The 23,420-nt window shown below is 46.1% G+C and overlaps 1 protein-coding gene across 3 annotated transcripts in view; it reads left to right on the top strand.

Moving 5' to 3' along the window:
- ANXA3 (annexin A3) overlaps window positions 1–17,878 on the top strand; it is a 36,189-nt gene extending 18,311 nt beyond the window's left edge. For all 3 annotated transcript variants that reach the window (XM_060247148.1, XM_060247147.1, XM_060247146.1), the window contains exons 5-13: window positions 133–246; window positions 1,570–1,660; window positions 7,653–7,732; window positions 10,437–10,493; window positions 11,166–11,259; window positions 13,170–13,265; window positions 15,100–15,158; window positions 15,323–15,445; window positions 17,642–17,878. In XM_060247148.1, the coding sequence (XP_060103131.1) occupies window positions 133–246; window positions 1,570–1,660; window positions 7,653–7,732; window positions 10,437–10,493; window positions 11,166–11,259; window positions 13,170–13,265; window positions 15,100–15,158; window positions 15,323–15,445; window positions 17,642–17,701 (774 nt within the window). In that variant the 3' untranslated portion in view covers window positions 17,702–17,878. The remainder of the gene's footprint in view (window positions 1–132; window positions 247–1,569; window positions 1,661–7,652; window positions 7,733–10,436; window positions 10,494–11,165; window positions 11,260–13,169; window positions 13,266–15,099; window positions 15,159–15,322; window positions 15,446–17,641) is intronic.
- The last annotated feature ends 5,542 nt before the right edge of the window (window positions 17,879–23,420 follow it).

Genomic DNA, 23,420 nt, shown 5'->3' with positions numbered 1-23,420 from the left:
GTTTTCTCTCAGCCCCATCTGCCTTCCGGGGTGTCTGTTGTGGGGAGAGAAAGGGAAAGGAGATTGTAAGCCGCTCTGAGTGAAGGGTGGGATATGAATCTAACTCTCCTCCTCCTCTTGTGCTTTGTTTAGGATCTGAGAGAGGCATTGAAGGCTGAGCTGTCTGGCCATCTGGAAGACATTATCGTGGCTCTTGTTACTCCACCAGCCGTTTATGACGCTGAACAGCTGAATAAAGCCATGCAAGTAAGTGTCTGCGAAGAGGGTGTTGCGCTTGCTGTATTCTGTGAGGTGATTTAGCCTGCTCTTTCCGGCGGTACTACGAGGCAATTTTTTTTTAAAGAAAAAGATTTACCATATTAATATGTGAGATCAATATATTTAACTCTCGATGCAGCCAAATCAGTGAATTCTTAAATCCAGAGTTTGGGCCCATGAACAGACAAGACAGATCTTCTACAAACCCCAGGTTTGCAGAAGCATCTGGGGAAAAATTAATAGTGAGAGGTTTGGCCTCCCCAATAATTGAAGCAGTGCCTGTACCTTTAAGAAAAGCCCTCTGTGGCTGTTGCTAGGCAACTTACAGCAGTGTTGCCAGCTGAAGCCATGGATTTTGTCAGTAAATGGTAAGGGAAGGGGAAAGCTGTTTTGGACTTTGAGGAGGACTACTTTCCAGGGCTTTTTTTGGACTTCGAGGGAGATTCAACAGGGCTAGGCAAGACAGAAAACAACAAGACACCTCGCTACCCCATGAGTTGCATTACTTACTGCAGAAATGCCTTTTCCAACTTTTGAGATAGATGACACGCTTTTTTAAGAAAATACTTTATTTACGCAAAATAATACAGCATGACAGTCTAAAGAGACTTCGTTTTCAAGGTTTCAAATATGTATTTAATGAGTGTTGAGAGAGCACTAAAACTTTCCTATGAAACTTGTATGTCTGTATTTCTGCTTTTGGAGTAAGTGAGATGTGATAAAATAGCATACAGCAAGTATTGAGGTATACTTGCAGCTTTAGCTTGTGGGAAACAAAGGCATTTCTATTTTTAAATGCCACAGCTATTCCAGTTTTAACACAATTTTATGTGCTAACTAAATTTTACATTGTAAAGCAGTAAAATGGGTTTAGTTTGACAGAAAAGTAAATGCATGTAGTCAATTTTTTCCTCGAAATTTGGGAGGGGGGTTTTGAGAAGAGAAACCAGATTTCCCCCCCCCTCCTCATGGCTTCAAAATGTCTGAATTTTTACATTTCTGCCACCCAGCAGATGTTAAACACTTTTAAGCACTTGCTGAAACCTCTCATGTTCAAGTTGATGGAAATTTAGAACCTACTTTGCTTGGCTAGGAGTGTGGGCATTTCCCCCTTTCCTGTCAGAGCGACTGTTTTGGTCATTCCCTCTTTTGAAATGCTGTTTTCGAAAACGATTTTATTGGTGTGTCCGCTTTTTCCCCCTGAATTCTGATAAAATCCAGGATCCTCACAGAGATCCTCTCTAATCCATTTACGACAGGAAAATACTTATTGATTTTAGCGCAAGGCCTTTCTGCTTGTTTGTGTTTAAGGGTGCGGGGACTGATGAGAAGACGCTGATCGAAATCCTCGCTTCCAGAAACAACAAGCAGATGAGGGAAGTTGCCCAGGCATATTACAAAAGTAAAGAACTTTTTTTTCTGACCAGGTGAAATCTTAGCTAAGCAGCTGGCATATCCATACTCCCTTCCTGCCCTCAGGCATGAGATGGCCAGGCTGAAATGGAGATGGGCAAAAAAGGGGTTTCTCTAGGACTAGAAGGATCAACTGGAGGGATATTTAATATTGTCTAGAGTGCCTTGAGAAAGCTACATCCTTGTTCTAGGTCAGGGGTGGCCAGACTTGCTTAACATAAGAGCCATGTAGAATAAACGTCAGAGATTTAAAAGTCACAGGGAAGGAAGGAAGGCCAAATAGATTGGAGAGGGAGGATGAGGTGAAAAGAAAGTAACTCTAAATTTGTTCCCAGAGCTGCCGGCTGGCTTGGCTTGATGACAAATGCCTTCCCAAAGCCAGCCAATGGGGCGGTGGGGGCTTTGAGAGCCCAAAGAATATGTGTGGAAGAGCCACAGTTTGGCCACCCCTGTTCTAGAATATGACTGCCTTCATAGCTCATCAAGCCTGTGGCTTGCCGAGTAATTTGCTAGGTCAACCTCGGGGAGACTCTGTTTTTAAGGCAATCTCTTTGAAATTGGAAAATGTCACAAGAATATAATAGCATCCGCAGTCACCTTGCCTCAAGTCTTGTTGTATGCAAAAAGCACTTTATGAAAGCATGTCCTGTATCAGCTTTATTTTTTTTGGGGGGGGGGGGCAAGCTCTGATGACTAAAATGAGCTGATATAGTCTGTGGCACAGCCCTTCCTGGATTTTACCACGAAGGTAAGATAGGCGGGGGAGTCGAAGCTCTGTGGGACCTGAATTAAGATAGTGGGAGTGGCATGATAGTTAGTTTTGGGCTAGGATGTGAGAGAACCATGTTTGTATCCCCATTTTGCCATGGAAGCCTGCTGGTTGACATTGGGCCATACACATTCTCAGCCTAACGTTCCTAACAGGTTTGTTGTAAGGATAAAATGGAGAGAAGAAAGGTGTAAGCTGCTTTGGGTTCCAGTTGGGGAGAAAGGTGATGTAGCATCCTTTAGCAACTTAGGAACAATTCTTCTAGCTTTTTCCAGGCAGGACTCACGTCCCCTTTTCAGAAATTTTCTGATCATTTTCTTGTCTAAAACGGGTGTCAAACGTGTGGCCTGGGGGCCGGATCAGGCCCCTGGAGGGCTCCTATGAGGCCCCTGAGCAAGTCTGCTTCCTTCTCCCTCTCTCTCTTGCTACTTTCTGTGTCGCAGCTTGCTTTACCAGGATTTCTCAATTGCACAGAAACTACAGAGCAAAGCCTCTGTTTTCCTCATTGGCTGAGGCTCCTCTCTTGGGAAGGAAGCGGGGAGTAGGGAGAACTTGCTTTGATATTGACCACAATATTGCAAGAGTGCTAATACTTGAAGCATGTTTTATTTTAGGGTTATTGGTGGCTCAGTGGTAGAGCATCTGCTTGGGAAGCAGAAGGTCCCAGGTTCAATCCCTGGCATCTCCACTAAAAAAGGGTCCAGGCAAATAGGTAGGTGTGAAAATCCTCAGCTTGAGACCCTGGAGAGCCGCTGCCAGTCTGAGAAGACAATACTGACTTTGATGGACCAAAGGTCTGATTCGGTATAAGGCAGCTTCATATGTTCATTATTTTTTTTTACAAAAATCTTTAATTGTGCTTGTTTTATGCCCTTTATAGTTTATATCTCCACTACCTGGCATTAAATTTTGTGACACACGCGGCCCGGCCCAACAAGGTCTCATTGATGTCAGTTCCTGCCCTCATAACAAATGAGTTTGACACCCCTGAAAATGTGCAATTTCTACATGTCTCAAAGGGGAGCCCTCAGATTGTTTTATACCGCACAAAGATTTAACTGACCCTAAAATCTGGGCTCTGTTACAGCCCTATTGATCTGATGGTGCTTAACAAGATGAATTTATTTTGTGGAGGATGTTAATTCGCAATGCTTCTTGAGTGCACATTTTGGCACGCGGAACAGTCGATCATCTAATGATTTCAGGAGTGAGTCTATCAAAGTCTGTGCATCCTGACTGTGACGTACTAGAGTCGAGCCTAAATCTGCCTGCTTAAGAGCTGTATATCCGACCCTATGTAAATCTCAGATGCTTTCTCCTGTGTCACGCCAGCAAAATTAATTGTGTGATTCTCTCCAGTGCCCCTTGAGCTATATAAATCGCAACCTGGCAGAGAGGAATTTCTTTTTCTTGTACCTAGATTCAGTCATGTTGGTAAGCGGGAATGCACACGAAAGCTTATACCCAGGCATTAAACTTGGTTGGTCTTGAAGGTGCCACTGAACTAAAAACTTCCCCTTGTACCAATATACACATGCAACAGACCCAAGCTGAAACGTGACAAGAATCTGAGGGCCGAAACGTGACAAGAATCGGAGGGCCCAGCTTTCACGTTATCAGATGTCGGTCCCCAAATTTGACTTCTGAATTGGCAGAACTGAGATTTGATATTATAATTTGAAATGTAACTGGTTTGGTTACTTCAATGGGGTAAATCATGTTAGTTTGCTGTAGCACAAAACGGAAGTCCAGGGACCCCGTAATGACAGGTGGCAGAATTAGCTCTCATGTCTCAGCTGATTTATGGTGATCTCTAGTGGGGTACTCAAGGCAAGAGATGTTCAGAACTGGTTTGCCAGTGCCTTTTTCCTTGTCACGACCCTGGGATTCCTTGGTGGTCTCCATTCCGAATACTAGGCAGGATGGAAGCCTGAGCTATCCAGGTCAGGGTCTCTTAATGGCTACCAACATTTATTTCGTTGTGAACTTTCATGACTCAGGGCTCACATGTAAAATAAGATGTTTTGTTTTCCCTATCATAGTCGTCTTTTTTTTCTTGGCATTTTTTGTACGTTGGTCAGGTTTTTTCTTGACCTTGCGGCTTTCTTGTTTCAGAGCAGCCATCTGCACCCTCCATTAGGCCTGGAAGTAGGCCTAGTTTACACCTTCTCAGAGCTTTTTTTTTTGTAACAGGAACTCCTTTGCCTATTAGGCCACACACCCCTAACGGAGCCAATCCTACAAGAGCTTACAGAGCTCTTCTTACAGGGGCGTCAGGGGTATGTGGCTTAATATGCGAAGGAGTTCCTGCTACAAAAAAAGCCCTGAAGTCTAGAGGACCTGTATGTCCCCTTCCAACTCTATGATTCTGTGGTTTTATGATTCTAGCTTCAAGCGTTAACTGGGAAGGGAGTCTTGTGCTTTTCAGGCCGATGAAATTTCGGCGCTCTAGAGGAGCTGACCGAGATGGATTGGGAAGTTTAATGCAGCCAAGCTGGAGAAGTATAGACTTGGAGAGTGGTGCACAGGGCAGCGTTGCTTTGATTAAGATGGGGAAGATTAATGGCTGCTTTCCTGGCAAGGTGGATAAAGCCCAGCTGGTAGCAGAGGGGAGATTTCGCTTCCAGCTCCAGTGCGCGGCACGTTAATGAGAAGCTGGGCAAGCCGAATAGTGCCAATGAAAACGAGAGCCAGGAACGAGCTTATTGAGCCATTAACGGACTTGTCCCGAAGCCATCCCTGTGCATGAGAGTGAATGATCATCCATTAACCCCCGTGGTGGTATTCTAAGGAGACATAACATAGCTGGCTTGAAGGCCTTTAATTTAGCATTGGGTTGTTTTGCAAATCATAATTTTGGGTATGTTTTTTTTTTTAAATCACACCTAAGGTCCAGATGGATCAAACCAGACCAGAATTAGCAATTGGCTAATAACGTTGTAGAGCTGTAACAGCATAAATGAGGCCTCTGCATTCAGCATTAGTTGTACGATGAAGGTCTTTGCCTTATTACTGAAATGCGGCTTTTCTTGCTTGAATCCTTGTTGGACAGAGCAGTAGGCTCTTTTTCCTTCAGAAGGGAGGGACGGTGGCTCAGTGGTAGAGCGTCTGCTTGGGAAGCAGAAGGCCCCAGTTCAATCCCCAGCATCTCCGATTAAAAAGGGTCCAGGCAAGTAGGCGTGAAAAACCTCAGCTTGAGACCCTGGAGAGCCAAGGGATGGTGGCTCAGTGGTAGAGCATCTGCTTGGTAAGCAGAAGGTCCCAGGTTCAGTCCCTGGCATCTCCAACTAAAAAGGGTGCAGGCAAATAGGTGTGAAAAACCTCAGCTTGAGACCCTGGAGAGCCAAGGGATGGTGGCTCAGTGGTAGAGCATCTGCTTGGTAAGCAGAAGGTCCCAGGTTCAATCCCCGGCATCTCCAACTAAAAAGGCTCCAGGCAAATAGGTGTGAAAAACCTCAGCTTGAGACCCTGGAGAGCCGCTGCCAGTCTGAGTGGACAATACTGACTTTGATGGATCGAGGGTCTGATTCAGTAGAAGGCAGCTTCATATGTTCATAAGGTCTCTTGTAAGTCTTGGCAGCGCAACTGGTTCCACGTAACCTAAGAAGGGAAGCAAGTGAGCATGTTTGAAGTGTTGCAGGGCAGGTGTTCAGATGTGGGTCAGCTTGTCTGTAAGCTGCTGGGGTTAAATGTTAAAATGACATTTGGTTTGGAAGCACGGAAGCTTTTCGCAGAATCCCTGATTCTACAAATTTCCCAGCTAAGGGAAAAATGGTGTTCAAAAACCAGTCACAAAGATGATCTGATTCCAACGGTAACAAGAGAAAGAAATTTTACTTAAGAACAGGGCTTTTTTGTAGCAGGAACTCCTTTGCATATTAGGCCACACACCCCTGATGTAGCCAATCCTCCAAGAGCTTACGGTAAGTCTTATAAGAGCCCTGTAAGCTCCTGGAGGATTGGCTACATCAGGAGGGTATGGCCTAATATGCAAAGGAGTTCCTGATACAAAAAAAGCCCTGCTTACTAATAGAGAAGCGCATCTTACATGACAAATTCATGTACGTACATCTAACTTATGAGCAGATTGACTTCAGAAGTTAACTTGCTACAGCTTGAAGCTCAGGTAAGGAAGAAGAGAGTTCCAAAATGTGATTTATTTTATTGCATTTATATCCCACCCTCCAATAACGGGCTCAGGGCGGCTAACAACAGTTAAAATAACTGAGTATTAAAATCAAAGTACAATAAAATCATTAAAACATTTTAACAGTTCATACCATTTAAAATATATAATACGATTCCAAGTTCTCTCGCCAGGATCCAGATGGTGGGTTTTTATTCTTATTGGGCGCCACATATAATAATATTATAGCATGTTATTTGGCACTCTGGATTTGTACTGGGATGGTTCAGGTGTCAATGCTGTGGGATAGCGGTTGCCTCCCCGTTATTTGTTAAACGCCAGTTTAAACAATTGTGTCTTACAGGCCCTGAGGAATTGTGGCAAGTCCCGCAGGGCCCTGATAATTTTCGGGGAGGGCATTCCACCTAGCAGGGGCTGCCACTGAAAAAGCCCTTGCTCTGGTAGTGGCCAGCCGTGCTTCTTTTGGCCCAGGGATCATTAGGATGAAACACAGAAGGCAAGCGACGGCCAGAGAGGCTCAGTATTTAACCAATGAGAGTGTAGTTGAGTGAGAGTTCTCTTAACCCTTTCCCTCTTAGGCCCTCTTGCATGCAGGGCCAGAGTACCCAACACAACCTTCCCTCCATCTATGCCCCCACCTTTCTCCCCAGCGGAGACCCAGAGTGGCCCTCATGGTTCCCCTCTCCCCCATTTTATCCTTGCCACAACCACCCTTGGAGGTGGCTTAGGATGAGAGCAGGCCACTGGCCCAAAGTCGCCCAGGAAGGTTCCATGGCAGAGTGGAGATTGAAACATTGGTTTTTCAGATTCTAGTCGACACTGGCAACCACACCAGACGGGTTCTCTGTTGCTTTTCCTGCTGGGTGTCATGGCATGAGGCTGCTACCTGAATGGCCTTCAGAGGACCAATGGGCAGGAGAAAAAGCCCAGAGAAATAAGGGCCTTTTGTTCATGCCTGCCTGCCTGGACCTGTGCTTCACTTTCCTTGGTTACTGCGTTCTTTGAGGGCAAATGTCGCTGATAACTACTTTTTCCCTCCCTAATTTTTTTTTTGTTCCGCTTAAGTTTACAACAAGAGCCTTGAGAGTGACATCAGCGCTGACACATCTGGCGACTTCCAGAAAGCCCTGCTGGTATTGGCAGATGTAAGCAATCCTTTGGAAACCTCTGTGGTGATTGGCCGGAGCACACGCCACTCCCAACAAACCATTCCCACTGTCCTGTGGTAGCTCTTTTGAATGGCGGGGGCGGGAGGGGTGACATGATAGAGGTTTACAAGATTATGCGTGGGATTGAGAAGGTAGAGAAAGAAGTCCTTTTCTCCCTTTCTCACAATACGAGAACTCGTGGACACTCCATGAAACTGCTGAGCAGTCAGGTTAGAATGGATAAAAGGAAGTACTGCTTCACCCAGAGGGTGATTAAATCACACATGGGATTCATAAGAACATAAGAGAAGTCATGTTGGATGAGGCCAACGGCCCATCAAGTCCAACACTCTGTGTCACACAGTGGCAAAAAATTTTATATACACACATACACTGTGGCTAATAGCCACTGATGGACCTGTGCTCCATATATTTATCTAAACCCTTCTTGAAGGTGGCTATACTTGTGGCCGCCACCACCTCCTGCTACAGGAGGTGGCAGCGGCTACAAGCATAGACAGCTTCAAAAGGGGCTTGGATGAACATGTGGATCAGAGGGTCCATCAGTGGTTGTTAGCCGCAAGGTATAGATGGAACTCTGTCTGGAGCAGTGATGCTCTGTATTTTTGGTGCTTGGGAGGGCGGCAGTGGGAGGGCTTCTAGTGTCTTGGCCCCACTGATGGACCACCTGATGGTACCTGGTTTTTTGGCCACTGTGTGACAGTGTTGGACTGGATGGCCTGATCCAACATGGCTTCTCTTATGTTTCCACGACCGTTCAGCTTCCACTTCCCCTTATCCTGTGAATTGGAAGCTTTTTGTATTGGCTCATACTATTCTCTCATGGCACATCTACCTCAAGGAAATGCACCCATGAGGAGGGGTTGTGGCTCACTGGCGGAGCCTCTGCTTGGCATGTGGAAGGTCCCAAGTTCGATCTCCAGTTAAAAGGTATGATGGGAAAAGACCTCAGCCCGAGACCCTGGAGAGCTCCTGCCAGTATGAGAAGACAAATACTGACTTGGATGGACTGATAAGTCTGATTCAGTATAAGGCAGCTTCACTTGCGTTCATCTGGGCTGGGTTTCCAGCCACAGCAAACCATTCAGAGCTTCGTGTGTCTCACCTTGTGCAACGGTGTTTGCAAATGCCTGCTTCTCGGGGTCATTTCATAGAAAAAGAGGTGCTGGAGTTCATTGCATGACTTATTTGCATATGCCACACACCCCGGCATCACTGGAGGGTGTACTTGATTATATCAGCTCAGCATCTGTCAGTTTGGTCTAGTGGTTAAGTGTGCGGACTCTTATCTGGGAGGACCGGGTTTGATTCTTCACCAGAGTTCGAGTGAGCTAGCTCACAGATTTTTGGCCTCCGGCTCGCACATTTTTGTCTTAGCTCAGGAGAAATGACCCCAGAGCGCACTAATTTATGCAGCGGCTCACCGCTTGAATTTATGCACTAGCTCACAAAGTAGAATTTTTGCTCACAAGACTGCAGCTTAGAGGGAACATTCCCCACTCCTCCACTTGCAGCTGCTGGAATGGCCTTGGGTCAGCCATAGTTGTCGCAGGAGTTGTCCTTGAAAGGGCAGCTTCTGGGAGAGCCCCCTCACCCCCACCCACCTCACAGGGTGTCTGTTGTTGGGGGAGAAGATATAGGAGATTGTAAGCCACTCCGAGACTCAGAAAGGCCGGGGGAGAAGATATAGGAGATTGTAAGCCACTCCGAGACTCAGAAAGGCCGGGGTCTTAAAACGCTTCTTGAATTAAAATTGTCATAATAAAATCTTGCTCCCGTCATACTTTTCAAATTACTTTCTCCTCTGTGGCAACAGTGGGATGAGGAAGATTTCCATCTGTCTGCTTGATACATTTTTGGTTACTTCCCCTTTTTTTGTGGAGGGAAATATTAGAAAGTTTGTCAGATCTTAAGAGTTCAGCAAACTCCTTGTGAGAATTTTGAACAATGGAGCCCAGAAGCAAGTATTTGGTGAGAGGGAGTTTTAAAAGAGTGCAATAAAATTTAGAAGTTCCAGAGCTCCACTCCTGTGAGCTCCTGCCCAAAATGAGGCCTGCCCGCTTCTGCCCAAGCTCTTGATGAGTGTTCCTCTCAGTTCTGAATGTAGCCGGTCTGTCTTCCTTCTCAGCCTCTCTGAAGGCACTTTTTTGTGCTTTCTGCAGGCCTTTAGTGGAGGGATGTTGGATCAGGTCTCTCAGTGAGAAAGTGAACATGGGCTTATTTCCTTTTTTTCCCTGGCTCTTGTGTGTTCTTTATTTTGTATTCACCTGATAAAGCCATCTTGAAATGTGCATTTTCTAGCAAATGGAATATGACACAAATATCACAAGTCAGTGTTCTTTCCCAGGAAATCACAAGTCACCAGTGTTCCTTCCAAAGAAATGCCATGAAGCTTCCAGTTGAGTCAGAGTTTTGGTCTAGCCAAGTCAGTATTGCCTACTCGAACTGGCAGCAACACTTCAGGGTCTCAGATGGAGATTTTTCGTATCATATACAACCTGATCTTCCTAACTAGAGTTGGTGGAGATTGAACTTGGAACCTGCTGTGCACAAAAGCAAATATTTTGCACTGAGCCACTCTCCTCAATTCACATCTGGGGCACTAATAAATCATCTGATAAATGTTCCGTGCGCTTCCTTGTGTTTTGTTCTAACCCATTTCACTTTTCTGTGATTGCAGAACAAAAGAAATGAAAGCCCAATTGTGGATGCACACCTTGGCAAGAGCGATGCGCAGGTACGCTAGAGTTTAGAAAAGAGCAGGCCAGAGAGTCCCATCTTGGGACACTTCCTGCCTGTTTCTTACATGTTTGAATCGCAGGGGACATCCAGTATGTGTTCCAGTCATGTGTAAACCATGGCAAACCATCCTGTAAAAAGTCTGCCGTGAAAACGTTGTGGTCGGACCAGTTTGCCGAGCTCCAAGGCTTACAGTAATTGTGTCGAGCTGCAGTTTGGGATTTTCAGGTTTCCCCAGCAGATGCCTCTATGCTTTCAAGCCCATTCTGGCTTCCTTGCCCTTGAGGACTCTTTTGGGGGAATGTTAATGACGCGGTGTCCCTGATCCTCCACGTTTCCTGGTTAAGGAGAAAATGCTGTCCAAAAGAATTACAAAGATGACCTGATTCCAGCGGTAACGAGAGAGAGAAATTTTTACTTGCAAAGGAAAAACGTTTGTGCAAAGAGGCACGTTTCAACTGCGATTGGATGGCGCTTTCCACCCCCAGTGTACTCCCAATGATCCTGGGAGGGAAAGCTTAGCAGGATATTGAATTTGCCTCATCGGTCAGAGTGGTGTGAATGGTTTGATTCAGTGGCAGTCTTCCCAAGCCAACCGACCTATGAGTGTGGAGAGAAGAGCTCAAGCGTTTCAGATGAGGTGGTTCATTCACTTCCTTCCTTTCTCTAGATCCTCTACGAAGCAGGTGAGAAGAAGTGGGGCACTGACGAAGACAAGTTCACTGAGATTCTGTGCCTGAGCAGCCTGCCGCAGCTGAAACACAGTAAGAAACGGGTCCATTGGGTTACCTTTCTTCAGATAATGATTGTTTTAAGTGGGCAAGATAGATCCAATTGGGCAGCAGCTGTATTGGCCTGAAGCAGCAGCAGGGAAAAAAAATTTGAGCCCAGTGGCCCCTTTGAGTTCAACTAGGTTTTATTCAAGGTGTAAGTGAAAGCTTCGAAGGAGACTTGTTTGTTTTTAAAGGTGCCCCTGGACTTGGTTAAGTTTACAAGATTATGTGTGGGATAGAGAAGGTAGGCAAAAAAGTCCTTTTTTCCCTTTCTCACAATACGAGAACTCGTGGGCACTCAATGAAATTGCTGAGCAGTTGGGTTAGAGTGGATAAAAGGAAGTAGTTCTTCACCCAAAGGGTGATTAACGTGTGGAATTCACTGCCATGGGAGTGGTGGCAGCTACAAGCATAGATGGCTTCAAGAGGGGATTGGATAACATATGGAGCAGAGCTCCATCAGTGGCTCTTAGCCACATGGTATCATCAGGTATTATCGGAACTCTGTCAGGGGCAAGTGATGCTCTGTATTCTTGGTGCTTGGAAGGGGCAACAGTGGAAGGGCTTCTAGCATCCTGGCCTCACTGATTGACCTCCTGATGGCACCTGGAGGTTTTTTGGCTACTGTGTGACAGTGTTGGACTGGGTGGGCCATTGGCCTGATCTAACATGGCTTCTCTGTTCTTCTGTGACACAGAGTGTTGGACTGGGTGGGCCATTGGCCTGATCTAACATGGCTTCTCTGTTCTTCTGTGACACAGAGTGTTGGACTGGATGGGCCATTGGCCTGATCCAACATGGCTTCTCTTATGTTCTTCTGTGACACAGAGCGTTGAACTGGATGGGCCATTGGCCTGATCCAACATGGATTTCGAGATTGGAACCCAGGCCTGTTGTTTTTAATAACATCGAGGCACTCTCTAAAGGGGTTGTCGAATGGGCAGAAGAGACAGCTGTCCTATCCAAAGGCAGAAGCTTTCCTGCTCTCCCTGACTCCCTGCCCAATCCAGAAGAGGCAGGTTCAGCTGTTAGGAGTAGTTAGCAGAGCTCTTGTTTAAATCAGAGGTGGCCAGATTAACGTAAGAGCCGCATAAAACATCACATACACACAAGTCATGAACATCAGATGTTTGAGAGCTGAAAGACATAGAAGGAAAGGCAAATAGATGGGGGAGAGAGGTAAGAGGTAGAAAAGAAGCAACTTTAACTTTAAATGCATTCTCCAAGCTGTCGGCTGGCTTGGCTTGGAGAAGTGATTTTTAAAGAGAGAAAATGCCTTCTCCAAGCCAGCTGGCAGGGCAGTGAGGACTTCAAGAGCCGCACAATATGTGTGGAAGAGCCACGTGTGGCTCCTGAGCCGCAGTTTGGCCACCCCTGGTCTAAATCCTTATTTTAAAGCTGTGGTCCTCTCCCTCTTCCTGTAGATTGAGTGTGGTGTAGTGGTTAAGAGTGTTGGACTAGGATTTGGAAGGTTCGAATCCCCACTCTGCCATGGGAGCTTATGCTATGTGACCTTGGGCCAGTAAACAGACTCTCAGCCTAACCTACATCGCAGGGTTGTTGTAAGGACAGGAGGGGAAGAGCGTAAGCCACCATAGGTCACCACTGCGGAGAAAGCTGAGATATAAATAAATATGATGTACACTCCAGTGGCTGATTATGCAGGGTATGAAAGGACGTCCTTTAATCTCTCCGGATTCTACCAAACTTCAGTATTACTCGGTAGGCCTTAGCTCTTGTGTTAAGTGGGTGCACGTGAAATTGGCTTTCTCTTTTACCAAATTCCATATAGCCCAGAGTGTAGAATGAACAAACGCTATTAATATTCTCATATATTTTCCAGCATGTTCCGCTGACTGTCTTGGTGGTCTTTTCTTTTTTTCCCTCTTGTTCTTCCTCAGCCTTCACTGAATACCAAAAGCTCTCCGGGAAGTCCATAGAGGACAGCATAAGGAGGGAGATGTCCGGGGACTATGAAGACCTGCTCTTGGCCATTGGTAAGGAGGAACAGGAGGTGGTTGGCTGTTGGTAAGGAAGGCGGGGAGAAAATCTGTCATGGATCTGCTGCAGCCAGGGCCAGATTAACAAATAGGCCAAGTAGGCACTGGCCTATGGGCCCCCACTCCTTTAGGGGCCCCAGGCAGAGTTCTCCTCCTGGTTTCCCCCCTGCTTGCAGCCCTCCCAGCTTTCAGGTGCAGCCAGCAACTCAGCTGCTCTTTGCCTGACTTGCCTGGGGCGGCTGCTGCTGGTGTCTCTCTGCCTCTCCCCCACGTTTGCCTCTCCCCCATGTCTACAGCTCTCTGCCTCTCCCCCAAAGCTTCTCTCTGCCTCTCCCCCACGCCTGCACCTCTCTGCCTCTCCCCCACGCCTGCACCTCTCTGCCTCTCCCCCACGCCTGCACCTCTCTGCCTCTCCCCCACAGCTTCTCTCTTAGGAAGCAAAATAAATTACCAGAAAAATGGGACTGGATTATGAAAGTTATGCATTGGAGTGAAATGGATAAACTTACTAGAACTTTAAAAGAACATGATATAGATAAGTATAGCAGGGAATGGGAGAAATTTCAAAAGTATGTTGAAAAGTAGTGGAAGGTGAAAGAACATTTGGTGATTTTTAATAATAGTTAACTTTTTTCTTTCTTTTTTTAGTGTAAAATGTCAACTACAAGTAAAATTAGGGAAATATACAGTGGTTTTTTGCATATGAGGATTGGGATTAATCGATAATAATTAAGATGGATAACAACAAAATTAAGTATAGTAATATTATAAGACTATTAATTAAGATAGGAAATAACAGTAATAAGTAATTCTGTTCTTATTTGTATTTTATTTTATTATAAGTTTTTAGAAGGTTCTTAATAGGTTAATATTACCTTTTATTCTTTGTATTTTAAGTTGAATGCACCGGGGAACTCATAAAAAGGGGGGAGGGAGATGGGAAATGTGATGCAATATGTTTGATGTTTATTTTTGGAGGATTATTGATGTTGCTGAATAATGAACTGTTTTACTCGAAACAGTGCCTTGATTTCTGTTTCACAATATATGTCAGGCAGGGGGTTTTGGTAGAAAAAGCCCAGCAGGAACTCATTTGCATATTAGGCCACACCCCTGGGAGCACCACTGGTTCACACAGACCCAGCATGAACTCATTTGCATATTAGGCCACACCCTGGCAGCGCCATTGTTCGCGCGGTTTTTCTGTAGAAGAAAGCCCAGCAGGAACTCATTTGCATATTAGGCCACACGCCCTGATCCCAAGGCAGCCGGACCTACATTCCTGTGTGTTCCTGCTCAAAAAAACCCCCCTGATGTAAGGCCTGCAGTGGAATTTGACCTTTTGGGTGACTTTTTTGGGTGCCTTTTGCTTTGAGTGAAATGAACCTTCCCTGCTCAGATTTTAACACATGGAGCAATGAGGATTTCAAAACCTCCTGCTGATAGTCTTTTTCTTTTTTAAGTATTGATCTCGCTATATAGAATTGTGTTGCTGTCTCGGAAGGGAGCAGACCTACGTTTTTGTTTAATGTCTTAAAATGGTTAATTGTATTTGCACACCATTTTGCTGTGTGCTGCTTCCCTCTAACGGACTGTGCAGCGCAAATACAATTAATATGATTGCCCACAAGAGGGCAGTAGGAAGAAAAACATACTGAGTACTGAAGTATTGCATAAGCTGGTGGGTACTGGTAGCTTGCAATGGGGAATACCTGTCGAATCTTTGCCAGTTCCCCACATGCAAAACTGGTGAGCTTAAGGGGTTCTTCAGCAGAGATAACAAGGCTCGAGGGAACCTACTCTAATTCTTTTTTCCCTCTTCCTTTGCAAGTCAAATGTGTGAAAAGCATTCCTGCGTTCTTTGCTGAAAAACTACGTGGGGCTTTGAAGGTAAGTCGTCTGCTTCTGTGCTGTTTTCAAACTTGAGGTTTTGTGTTTGGCGTTTAACACAGTGATTGTTTTTTGAAATTCTTTGAACCTTGCATGTTTTTCAAAGCAGAAAAGATGGTTTATAAATACAGAAAATGATTTACCCCCCCTTCCCATGTTCACAGGGGGCTGGGACAGACGAACGTACACTGAACAGAATCTTGGTGTCCAGATCAGAACTTGACCTTTTGGACATCCGAGCTGAATATAAGAAACTGTACGGACATTCCTTGTATTCTGCTATTCAAGTGAGTGCTTTAATGAACTCTAATGTCTATCTCTAGATCTGGACAGGAAGGATACTTGTTAAAACTAGGGTGGCCAAACTTGCTTAATGTAAGAGCCACATAGAATAAGCGTAGGATGTTTGAGAGCTGCAAGACATGAAGTCAGATGTTTGAGAGCCACATAAGACACGAAGGAAGGCAAATAGAGTCGGTGGGGGGAGGGAGAGGTGGAAAGAAAGCAACTTTAAATGCATTCTCCAAGCTGCCAGCTTGCTAAGCTTGGAAGAAGTGATTTAAAGATATAACTACCTTCTCCAAGCCATCCGACAGGGTGGTGGGGACTTCCAAGAGGCACACAATATGAGTGAAAGTGCCACCTTTGGTTCCCAAGCTGCAGTTTGGCTACCCCTGTGTTAGAATATTGTGGGTGAAGGGAAAGTTAATAGTTTCAGGTGTATAGCCGTGTTGGTCTGAAGCAAAAGAACGAAAGTTTTGAGTCCAGTGGCATCTTTAAGACTAAAGTTTAATTCTGGGTGTAAGCTTTTTGTGTCCATGCACGTTTCTTCAGATACATTGAAAAATATTTTACCAACCATTACATATATATATCTGTGTGTGTGTGTGTGGGGGGGGGGGGGGGGCGGTAAGTTACCACAAAGAGTTAATTGCAATGAATATGCATAAATGAATGATAAGTACAGCTAAGCTTGAATTGAAGCAGTTGGTAAAACCTATGAATAGCAACAAGTTAGGACAATGGAGTCCCAGGGCTTAACAGAGATAACAGGTTCATAACTCACTATATATGCTAATTCACTCAGTTCTTGCATCTTTTAACTTTTATTATCTGTATGCTAATTTGGTGCTATTCACAGGTTTTACCATTCTTAGAGTTGGAAGGGATCTCCAGTATCATCTAGTCCAACCTCCCCGCACAATGCACGCAATTCACAAGTATCTCTCCCCCCACACCCCTAGTGACTCCTGCTCCATGCCCAGAAGATAGCAAAGCCCTCCAGGATCCCTGGCCAAACTACCCTGTGAGAGAGGTCAGATCAGGGGCTGCCAAACTTTTGAGCCTTTTGGGCACCTTTTGTTGCAACCGCAGAATGGCCACCGTGGGTGATCAGTCATACACTAAAGAAGTGCACTTTCAATCCACTTTATGGTGCACGTTCCAACTGGATTTTACCAGTCCACACAGTAAAATCCAGTTGGAAAGTGCATTATATTGTGCGTGTACAAGTGCGCGCATGATCACAGCCCAAGACTGGTGGCAGCAGCCACTGAAAGCATTTTTCAGTCTGCTCCAGCTCATCAGGTCTGTAGAGCTCCTGCTGGATGGGAGCTTCACCTGGCCCCTACTGATGTTCTAAAAACACTTGGTGGGTGCTAGGAAAGGTGTCAGGGTGGACCATCTGGTACCCATGGACACCACATTGGGGATTCCCAGATTACACTGAGTCATTGGCCTGCATCTCCCAGTGAGTTTCCCTGGAACAGTGGGATTCAAACCTGGATTTCTGATAGGTTGGTCTGATATTCTGCCCACCATGCTGGCTCTTCAGTCGCAGGCCTTGGGAAGATCTCTTTTGAAGACCCAGGCTGTGATATTGAGCTAGATGGGACCAGTGAGCAGACAGAAGGTGAAGCCACCTTGTCTGTTCATTTGGGTTGCAGCCAGTGAGTTTGGCAGAAGGAGGAAGCCCCTGGAAGAAGCATCTCTCTCAGGGGAAAGGGGCTGCAGCTCAGGGGTGGAGCATCTGCTTGGCATGCAGAAGGTCCGGGGTTCAGTCCCTGGTATCTCCAGTTAAAGGGTGGTCAAGTGATGGGAAAGGCCCTTCTGTGCTTGGGAGCTCAACCTTCGGAAGCCAGGAACCGCTCTAGACAGAGACCTTTGGTGTAACTTTGCACGGGACAGCTTCATGCACGAAGCATATAAACATACGGAGCAGAGATCCAGCAGCGGCTATTAGCCACAAGGTATATAGATGGAACACTCTGTCTGGGGCAGTGATGCTCTGTATTCTTGGTGCTTGGGGGGGCCATGGTGGGAGGGCTTCTGGAGTTCTGGCCCTGCTGGTGGACCTCCTGATGGCACCTGGGTTTTAAGGCCACTGTGTGACAGAGTGTTTGAGTGGATGGGCCACTGGCCTGATCCAACAGGGCTTCTCCTAATGCAAAATGTGAAATCTTTGTCCTCTCTCTTCCTTGTAGTCTGACACCTCTGGGGATTACAGGACCGCATTGCTCAAGATTTGTGGAGGAAATGACTGAAGGCAGACGAACCTCAGGAGAAAGGCCAAGCCCGCCGCAACCCTGCCCTTCACCACTGTTGTCATGGTCCTCCAAAACGTCTAAGCAAGTGTAAAATTGTCACTCTCTTTGGACTCCTTTCTTCATTTGGCTCATAACCAGCAGATGCTTCTCCTTGTGGCACGTACCTCCCAGCAATCAATGACGCTTATTTCTTCGCACACCAGGAGCTGGAGGCCAAAATCTGCCTGAGATTGCTGTTGTTTGCAAGGTTGCCATCTGTTTGGGAGGGGTGAGAAAATAGAAAGAAATGGAATCCTGGATCTCTCAATGAATGAAGCTTGTAAAAAAAAAAAAATCTATCCTTGTTCTGGTTTTTTGTTCGTTCTGCGGTATTCCTGCCTATGCTGTTTTTCTGACTGGTGCAGGGCCATTGACGTTTTCCAAGCCATGTTGGTAAAGTAGAGCCAGTTTGGTGTAGTGGTTAAGTGCGCGGACTCTTACCTGGGAGAACCGGGTTTGATTCCCCACTCCTCCATGTGCAGCTGCTGGAATGGCCTTGGGTCAGCCATAGCTCTCTCACAAGAGTTGTCCTTGAAAGGGCAGCTGCTGTAAGAGCCCTCTCAGGCCCACCTACTTCACAGGGTGTCTGGTGTGTGTGTTGGGGGGAAGGTAAAGGCGATTGTGACCGCTCTGAGATTCAGAGCATAGGGCGAGATATAAATCCAATTTCTTTTTCTATGATCTGCTTTAATTTATGGCAGCCTCTTTTGAGCAGGGAGAGGGCTATATTTTGGTGCTGGAGAAGATATTTTGCACCCCAGACTCAGTCTGTCTTCTCTGGAGTACAAGGTTCTTGGACAACTCTGGAGTTTGCGGGGAGGGGAGTAAGGAGGGTCTTAAAATCTACTCAGATTGGCAGCGGCTCTCCAGGATCTCTAGCAAAGGTCTTTGACATCACCTACTGCCAGGTCCTTTTTAACTGAAGACATCGGGGATTGAACCGGGGACCGTGGCTCTTCCACTGAGCCACAGCCCCCCCTCCCTGACCTTGGTATCAGACATTTCAGAAAACAAATCCGTGTTTATCTGAAGCAGTAGAACGAAGTAGGAGTCCAGTTACACCTTTAAGACCGGCAAAGTTTTATTCAGTGTCAGCTTTTTGTCTGAAGTATGCATGCTTACGGAATCTTACATTCTGAATAAAACTTTGTTGGTCATAAAGGTGCTACTGGACTCCTATTTCAGAAAACAGAAAGCTATATTAGGATGGTGCGGAATTGTTCTCTGTGGCCCCAGAAGGTAGGACCAAACCAATGGGTTGAAATTAAAACAGAAGAGTTTCCGGCTCAACATTAGGAAGAACTTCCTGACAGTTCCTCAGTGGAACAGGCTTCCTCAGGTGGTAGGTTCTCCTTCCTTGGAGGTTTCTAAAAGGACTAGATGGCCATCTGACAGCAATGCTGATCCAGTGAATCTAGGGGGGAGGTGTTTGTGAATTTTCTATGTTGTGCAGGGGGTTGGACTAGATGACCCTGGGTGTCCCTTCCAACTCTGATTCTATGAAAATGAGGGTGGGTTTAATATAAGATGGAGTTTAACATCTCCATCCCCACTTGTTTTCAATGCCAAGGCTCAGATCTAGAACACAGACACTAATAACCTCCTGGGCTTGCACAGAGTGCTTTTTTGCAGCCCCTGAGAAGAAAAATCCCGGACTCTAGGCCAGTGATTCTCAGGTGGGAATCCTACAATCCCTTCTTTGAGCATGGCATAGTTGGAGGAGAAATCTTTCTGATGAAAACAGAGCGGCCAGAGATTACCTAACAGTGGGCATGATCTAACAGTGGCTACGCTGAAACCAGCCGGGGCCACACAAGAGCATAGTGGGATAGTTTTCCTTGCAGGATTGGGCCCTGGCTAAATGTGAAAACACATTTAATATGTTGTTGAAAAGGCCCCATGGTCAAGTTCTCCTCTTCCCTTTTCTCTGTGGGAACTGGGAGAAACAGAACTTGCAGCTGTTAAGTTTCTTTTTTCATTTCCTGCTTCCTCGCTATGCAGCTGTGGCAGTGTGAACGTTTAGTTAGATCCAAATTGTCAACGTTGAGAACTACAGCGGGGGATTTCTCACTGTTCCTGAAAGCTCAATTTCTTTAAAAACCTCCACACCTTTTTTGTTCTGAAGTCCTGGCCTCGTTTCCCTTGCCCCCACTCCAAAGTCACCCTTCCGTGCTGAATGAAGTCAAGCAGATCTGAGGAACCACAAACCCCTTTCTCCTTTACTGTTGGCATCTGGCTTCTGGGTTCATGTGAAGAGATGCTTTGTCCACAAGCAGTCACCAGGTGGCAGTGTGCTTGCAGGCCTAGTTTAGCAGAACTGAGGGGGAAAGTTTGTCCCTGACACAGCTGGCTCAAGGTTGACTCAGCCTTCCATCCTTCCGATGTCAGTAAACTGAGTACCCATCTTGCTTGGGGTTAAAGTGTAGAGCAGGGGTCCCCAACCTCTGGGTCGTGGACTGGTACCGGTCCGTGGCCTGTTAGCAACCAGGCCATGAGTTGTATAATTATTTCATTGTAATATATGATGTAGTAATAATTATAAGAAGAAAACACTGGATATATTCCCTGCCCTCCACTCTGAATCTCAGAGCAGCACAGTGTCTCCTTTATCTTCTTCCCCCACAACTGGCATCCTGTGAGGTAGGTGGGGCTAAGAGAACTCTCCCAGAAATTGCCCTTTCAAGGACAGCTCTGATCTATGGCTGACCCAAGGCCATTCCGGCAGGTGCAAGTGGAGGAGTGGGGAATCAAATCCAGTTCTCCCAGATAAGAGTCTGCACACTTAGCTACCACACCAAAATAAAGTGCACAATTGTATCTGAAACCATTGCGCCACCCCCACCACCACCACCACCCGTGGAAAAATTGCCTTCCACAAAACCGGTCCGTGGTGCCAAAAACGTTGGGGACCACTGGTGTAGAGGACTGAGGAAGGCAATGGCAAACTACCCTGTAAAAAAGTCTGCCAAGAAAATGTCATGATGTGACGTCACCCCATGGGTCGGTAATGACTTGGTGCTTGAATGGAGGAACTACCTTTACCTTTTTGAACTACTCCAGACTGGCAGTGAAGGGGGAATATTCTGTATTTTTATGGGTACTGAAAACACCTGGCCTTTAGAAGTGTTTCAAGATGGGTAGCCATGTCTGTAACAAGAGTCCAGTAGCTTCTGAAAGACTTCACTAAATTTGTAGCAGAGCTTTCGTGAGTCACCGCTCACTTCAGAAATACTGTATGTCAAGGAGAAGAGCTGGTCCTCATTTGGTTCCTGATATTATGTCCCTGTTTGCCAGGAATGTGTCTCTGGTTCCCCACCCCCCCATACAGAATGTGAAAACCAAGTTTGCAGCTATTTTACCAAGCAACCTTACCTGAAGTGGGAAAAGATGAGGGAAAAACCTTTTTATTCAATGCTACTCATTTCATGAACTAAACCTAAACGTTACTATTTGATCCTCCTCACTCCATTAACTGAACCTTAGGGCTGAACTGGACGTTACTGAGGTAAATTCATAAACACGATTTCCTGCTGTTCTAAATTTTAGTTGTGGGGAGGGGTGGAAAGATGCATCTTGGTAGCTGGAAGGTTGTATGCCCCATTGCTATTTGCTCCACCTGGGAGAATATCTAAGCGCAGAGCAAATAGCAATTGGAAGTGAGGGAACTGATTGTGAACCAAATGTAGGGGGGAAACCTAGGGTTGCAAAATAGCCTGGCGAGTTTGGAGATGGAGGCTGAGGAGGGGAAGGGTTTGGGGAGGTGAAGGACTTCAATATATATAATGCTGTACAGTCCACCTTCCAAAGAGCCAGTTTGGTCTAGTGGTTAAGTGTGCGGACTCTTATCTGGGAGAACTGGGTTTGATTCCCCACTCCTCCACCTGCACCTGCTGGAATGGCCTTGGGTTAGCCAGAGCTATCGCAGGAGTTGTCCTTGAAAGGGCAGCTGCTGTGAGAGCTCTCTCAGCCCCACCCATCTCACAGGGTGTCTATTGTGGGGGAGAAGATATAGGAGATTGTAAGCCTCTATGATTCAGAGAAAATGGTGGGGTATAAATCTGCAGTCTTCTTCAAAGGGGTCATTTTCTCCAGGTGAACCAATCTCTGTCACCCGGAGATAAATTATAATCCCAGGAGATCTCCAGCCATCACCTGAAGATTGGCCACCCTAGCTGACCCCCCTCTTTCCACACCAGGGTGATATCCATTCACAGAACCAGACTTCACTTGCCCTCTCACATTGCAGCCCCCTGAAATTTTGTTCTGGGGTGGGGGGCAGCTGATTTGGAGGAACAGTATAGGGGGAGAGGGAAATAAGTTGAAATCCCCTCTCCCCCACCCCCCAATGATGGAAGTGCTCCTTTGCCATCATGCCCCATTGATAGGACTCAAGCCATGGATCGTCGGTCTGATCTTGTGTGAAGGAAAAATCTTCCACATCCTTAGCTGTTGCCCTCCATTTGGAATTTCCCTTTTAGAGAAATTCCCCCCCATTCCAGGAAAGCGCTTCCCCTAAGAAATTTCCCTGAAATGTTTCTGCAGTGAGCGATTCACTAATTTATGATCCCTTGGAGAGTATCTCCTCTCCCCAGCCCCTCAAACATGAAGCTACCTTTTACTGAATTAGTCCATTGGCTTGGTTATTTTCTGTTCAGACTGGCAGTGGCTCTCCAGGTTCTCAGGCAGAGGTCTTTCCCGTCACCTACTACCTGCTCCTTTTAACTGGGAGATGCTGGGGACTGAACCTGGGACTTTCAGTGTGCCAAGCAGATGCTCTGCGGCTAAGCCATGGTGTACACACCTGAATACGATATGCATACGATATTCCAAATGGAATCTTGTGTGTATGGAATCTGCATTTAATGTTAGCAGGCTGTAATGATGCCGGAGCTCTGACAATATGCAATCTTGCCTTATGGATTTGCCTGCCCCGGTAGCCACCCATCTCATCAAAATTTAGGAAGGAGCTGTGGCTCAGTAGAAGAGGAGGAGTTGATTTTATAACCTGCCCCTCACTACCTGAAGGAGTCTTGGTGTGCCTTATAATCGTCTCTCCACAAAAGACACCCTGTAAGGTAGGTGGGCCTGAGAGAGCTCTGTGACTGACCCAAGGTCACCTGGCTGGCTTCATGTGGAGGAGTGGTAAATCAAACCTGGTTCTCCAGATTAGACTCCACTGCTCTTAACCACTGCACCGAGCTGGCTCTCAAAAGACAAAAAAAAGCATCTTGGTATGCAGAAGGGAAGAAGATGATGATTACCCCGCCCTTCACTACCCAAAGGAGCTTCAGACAGAGCAGCTTACAGCCTGAGAGAGTGACAGAAACTGCTCTCAAGAGGAACAGCTCCGTGAGAACCTTTATTCAGGGCTGGATCTAGGGGGGTGCTTGACGAAGATGGGAGCCCCCAAATTGGGTATGGAGCCCATTGTATTCTATGGGACCATAATAGAATGGCCTATGAGGGAGTGTCATTTTTTAATTTTGCCCCCTTGCAAAAAACATGTAGATCTGGTCCTACCTTTATTAGGCATTTGTTGATAGGAATCCAGATAATAGGAAGTAGGGGGCAATACAATTATATTATAAAAGAAAATGCCATTTAAAACATCTAAATTTAGTATAAAATAAAGGATAGACTTAAAAAAAGAACCTGCCAATAACTTCATTTCTTCCCT

The sequence above is a fragment of the Heteronotia binoei genome, chromosome 9 (genome assembly GCF_032191835.1).
Source record: "Heteronotia binoei isolate CCM8104 ecotype False Entrance Well chromosome 9, APGP_CSIRO_Hbin_v1, whole genome shotgun sequence".
NCBI classification, from domain to species: Eukaryota; Metazoa; Chordata; class Lepidosauria; order Squamata; family Gekkonidae; genus Heteronotia; species Heteronotia binoei.
Note: the sequence above shows the minus strand (reverse complement) of the source record. Positions and strands in the feature narration are given on the sequence as shown.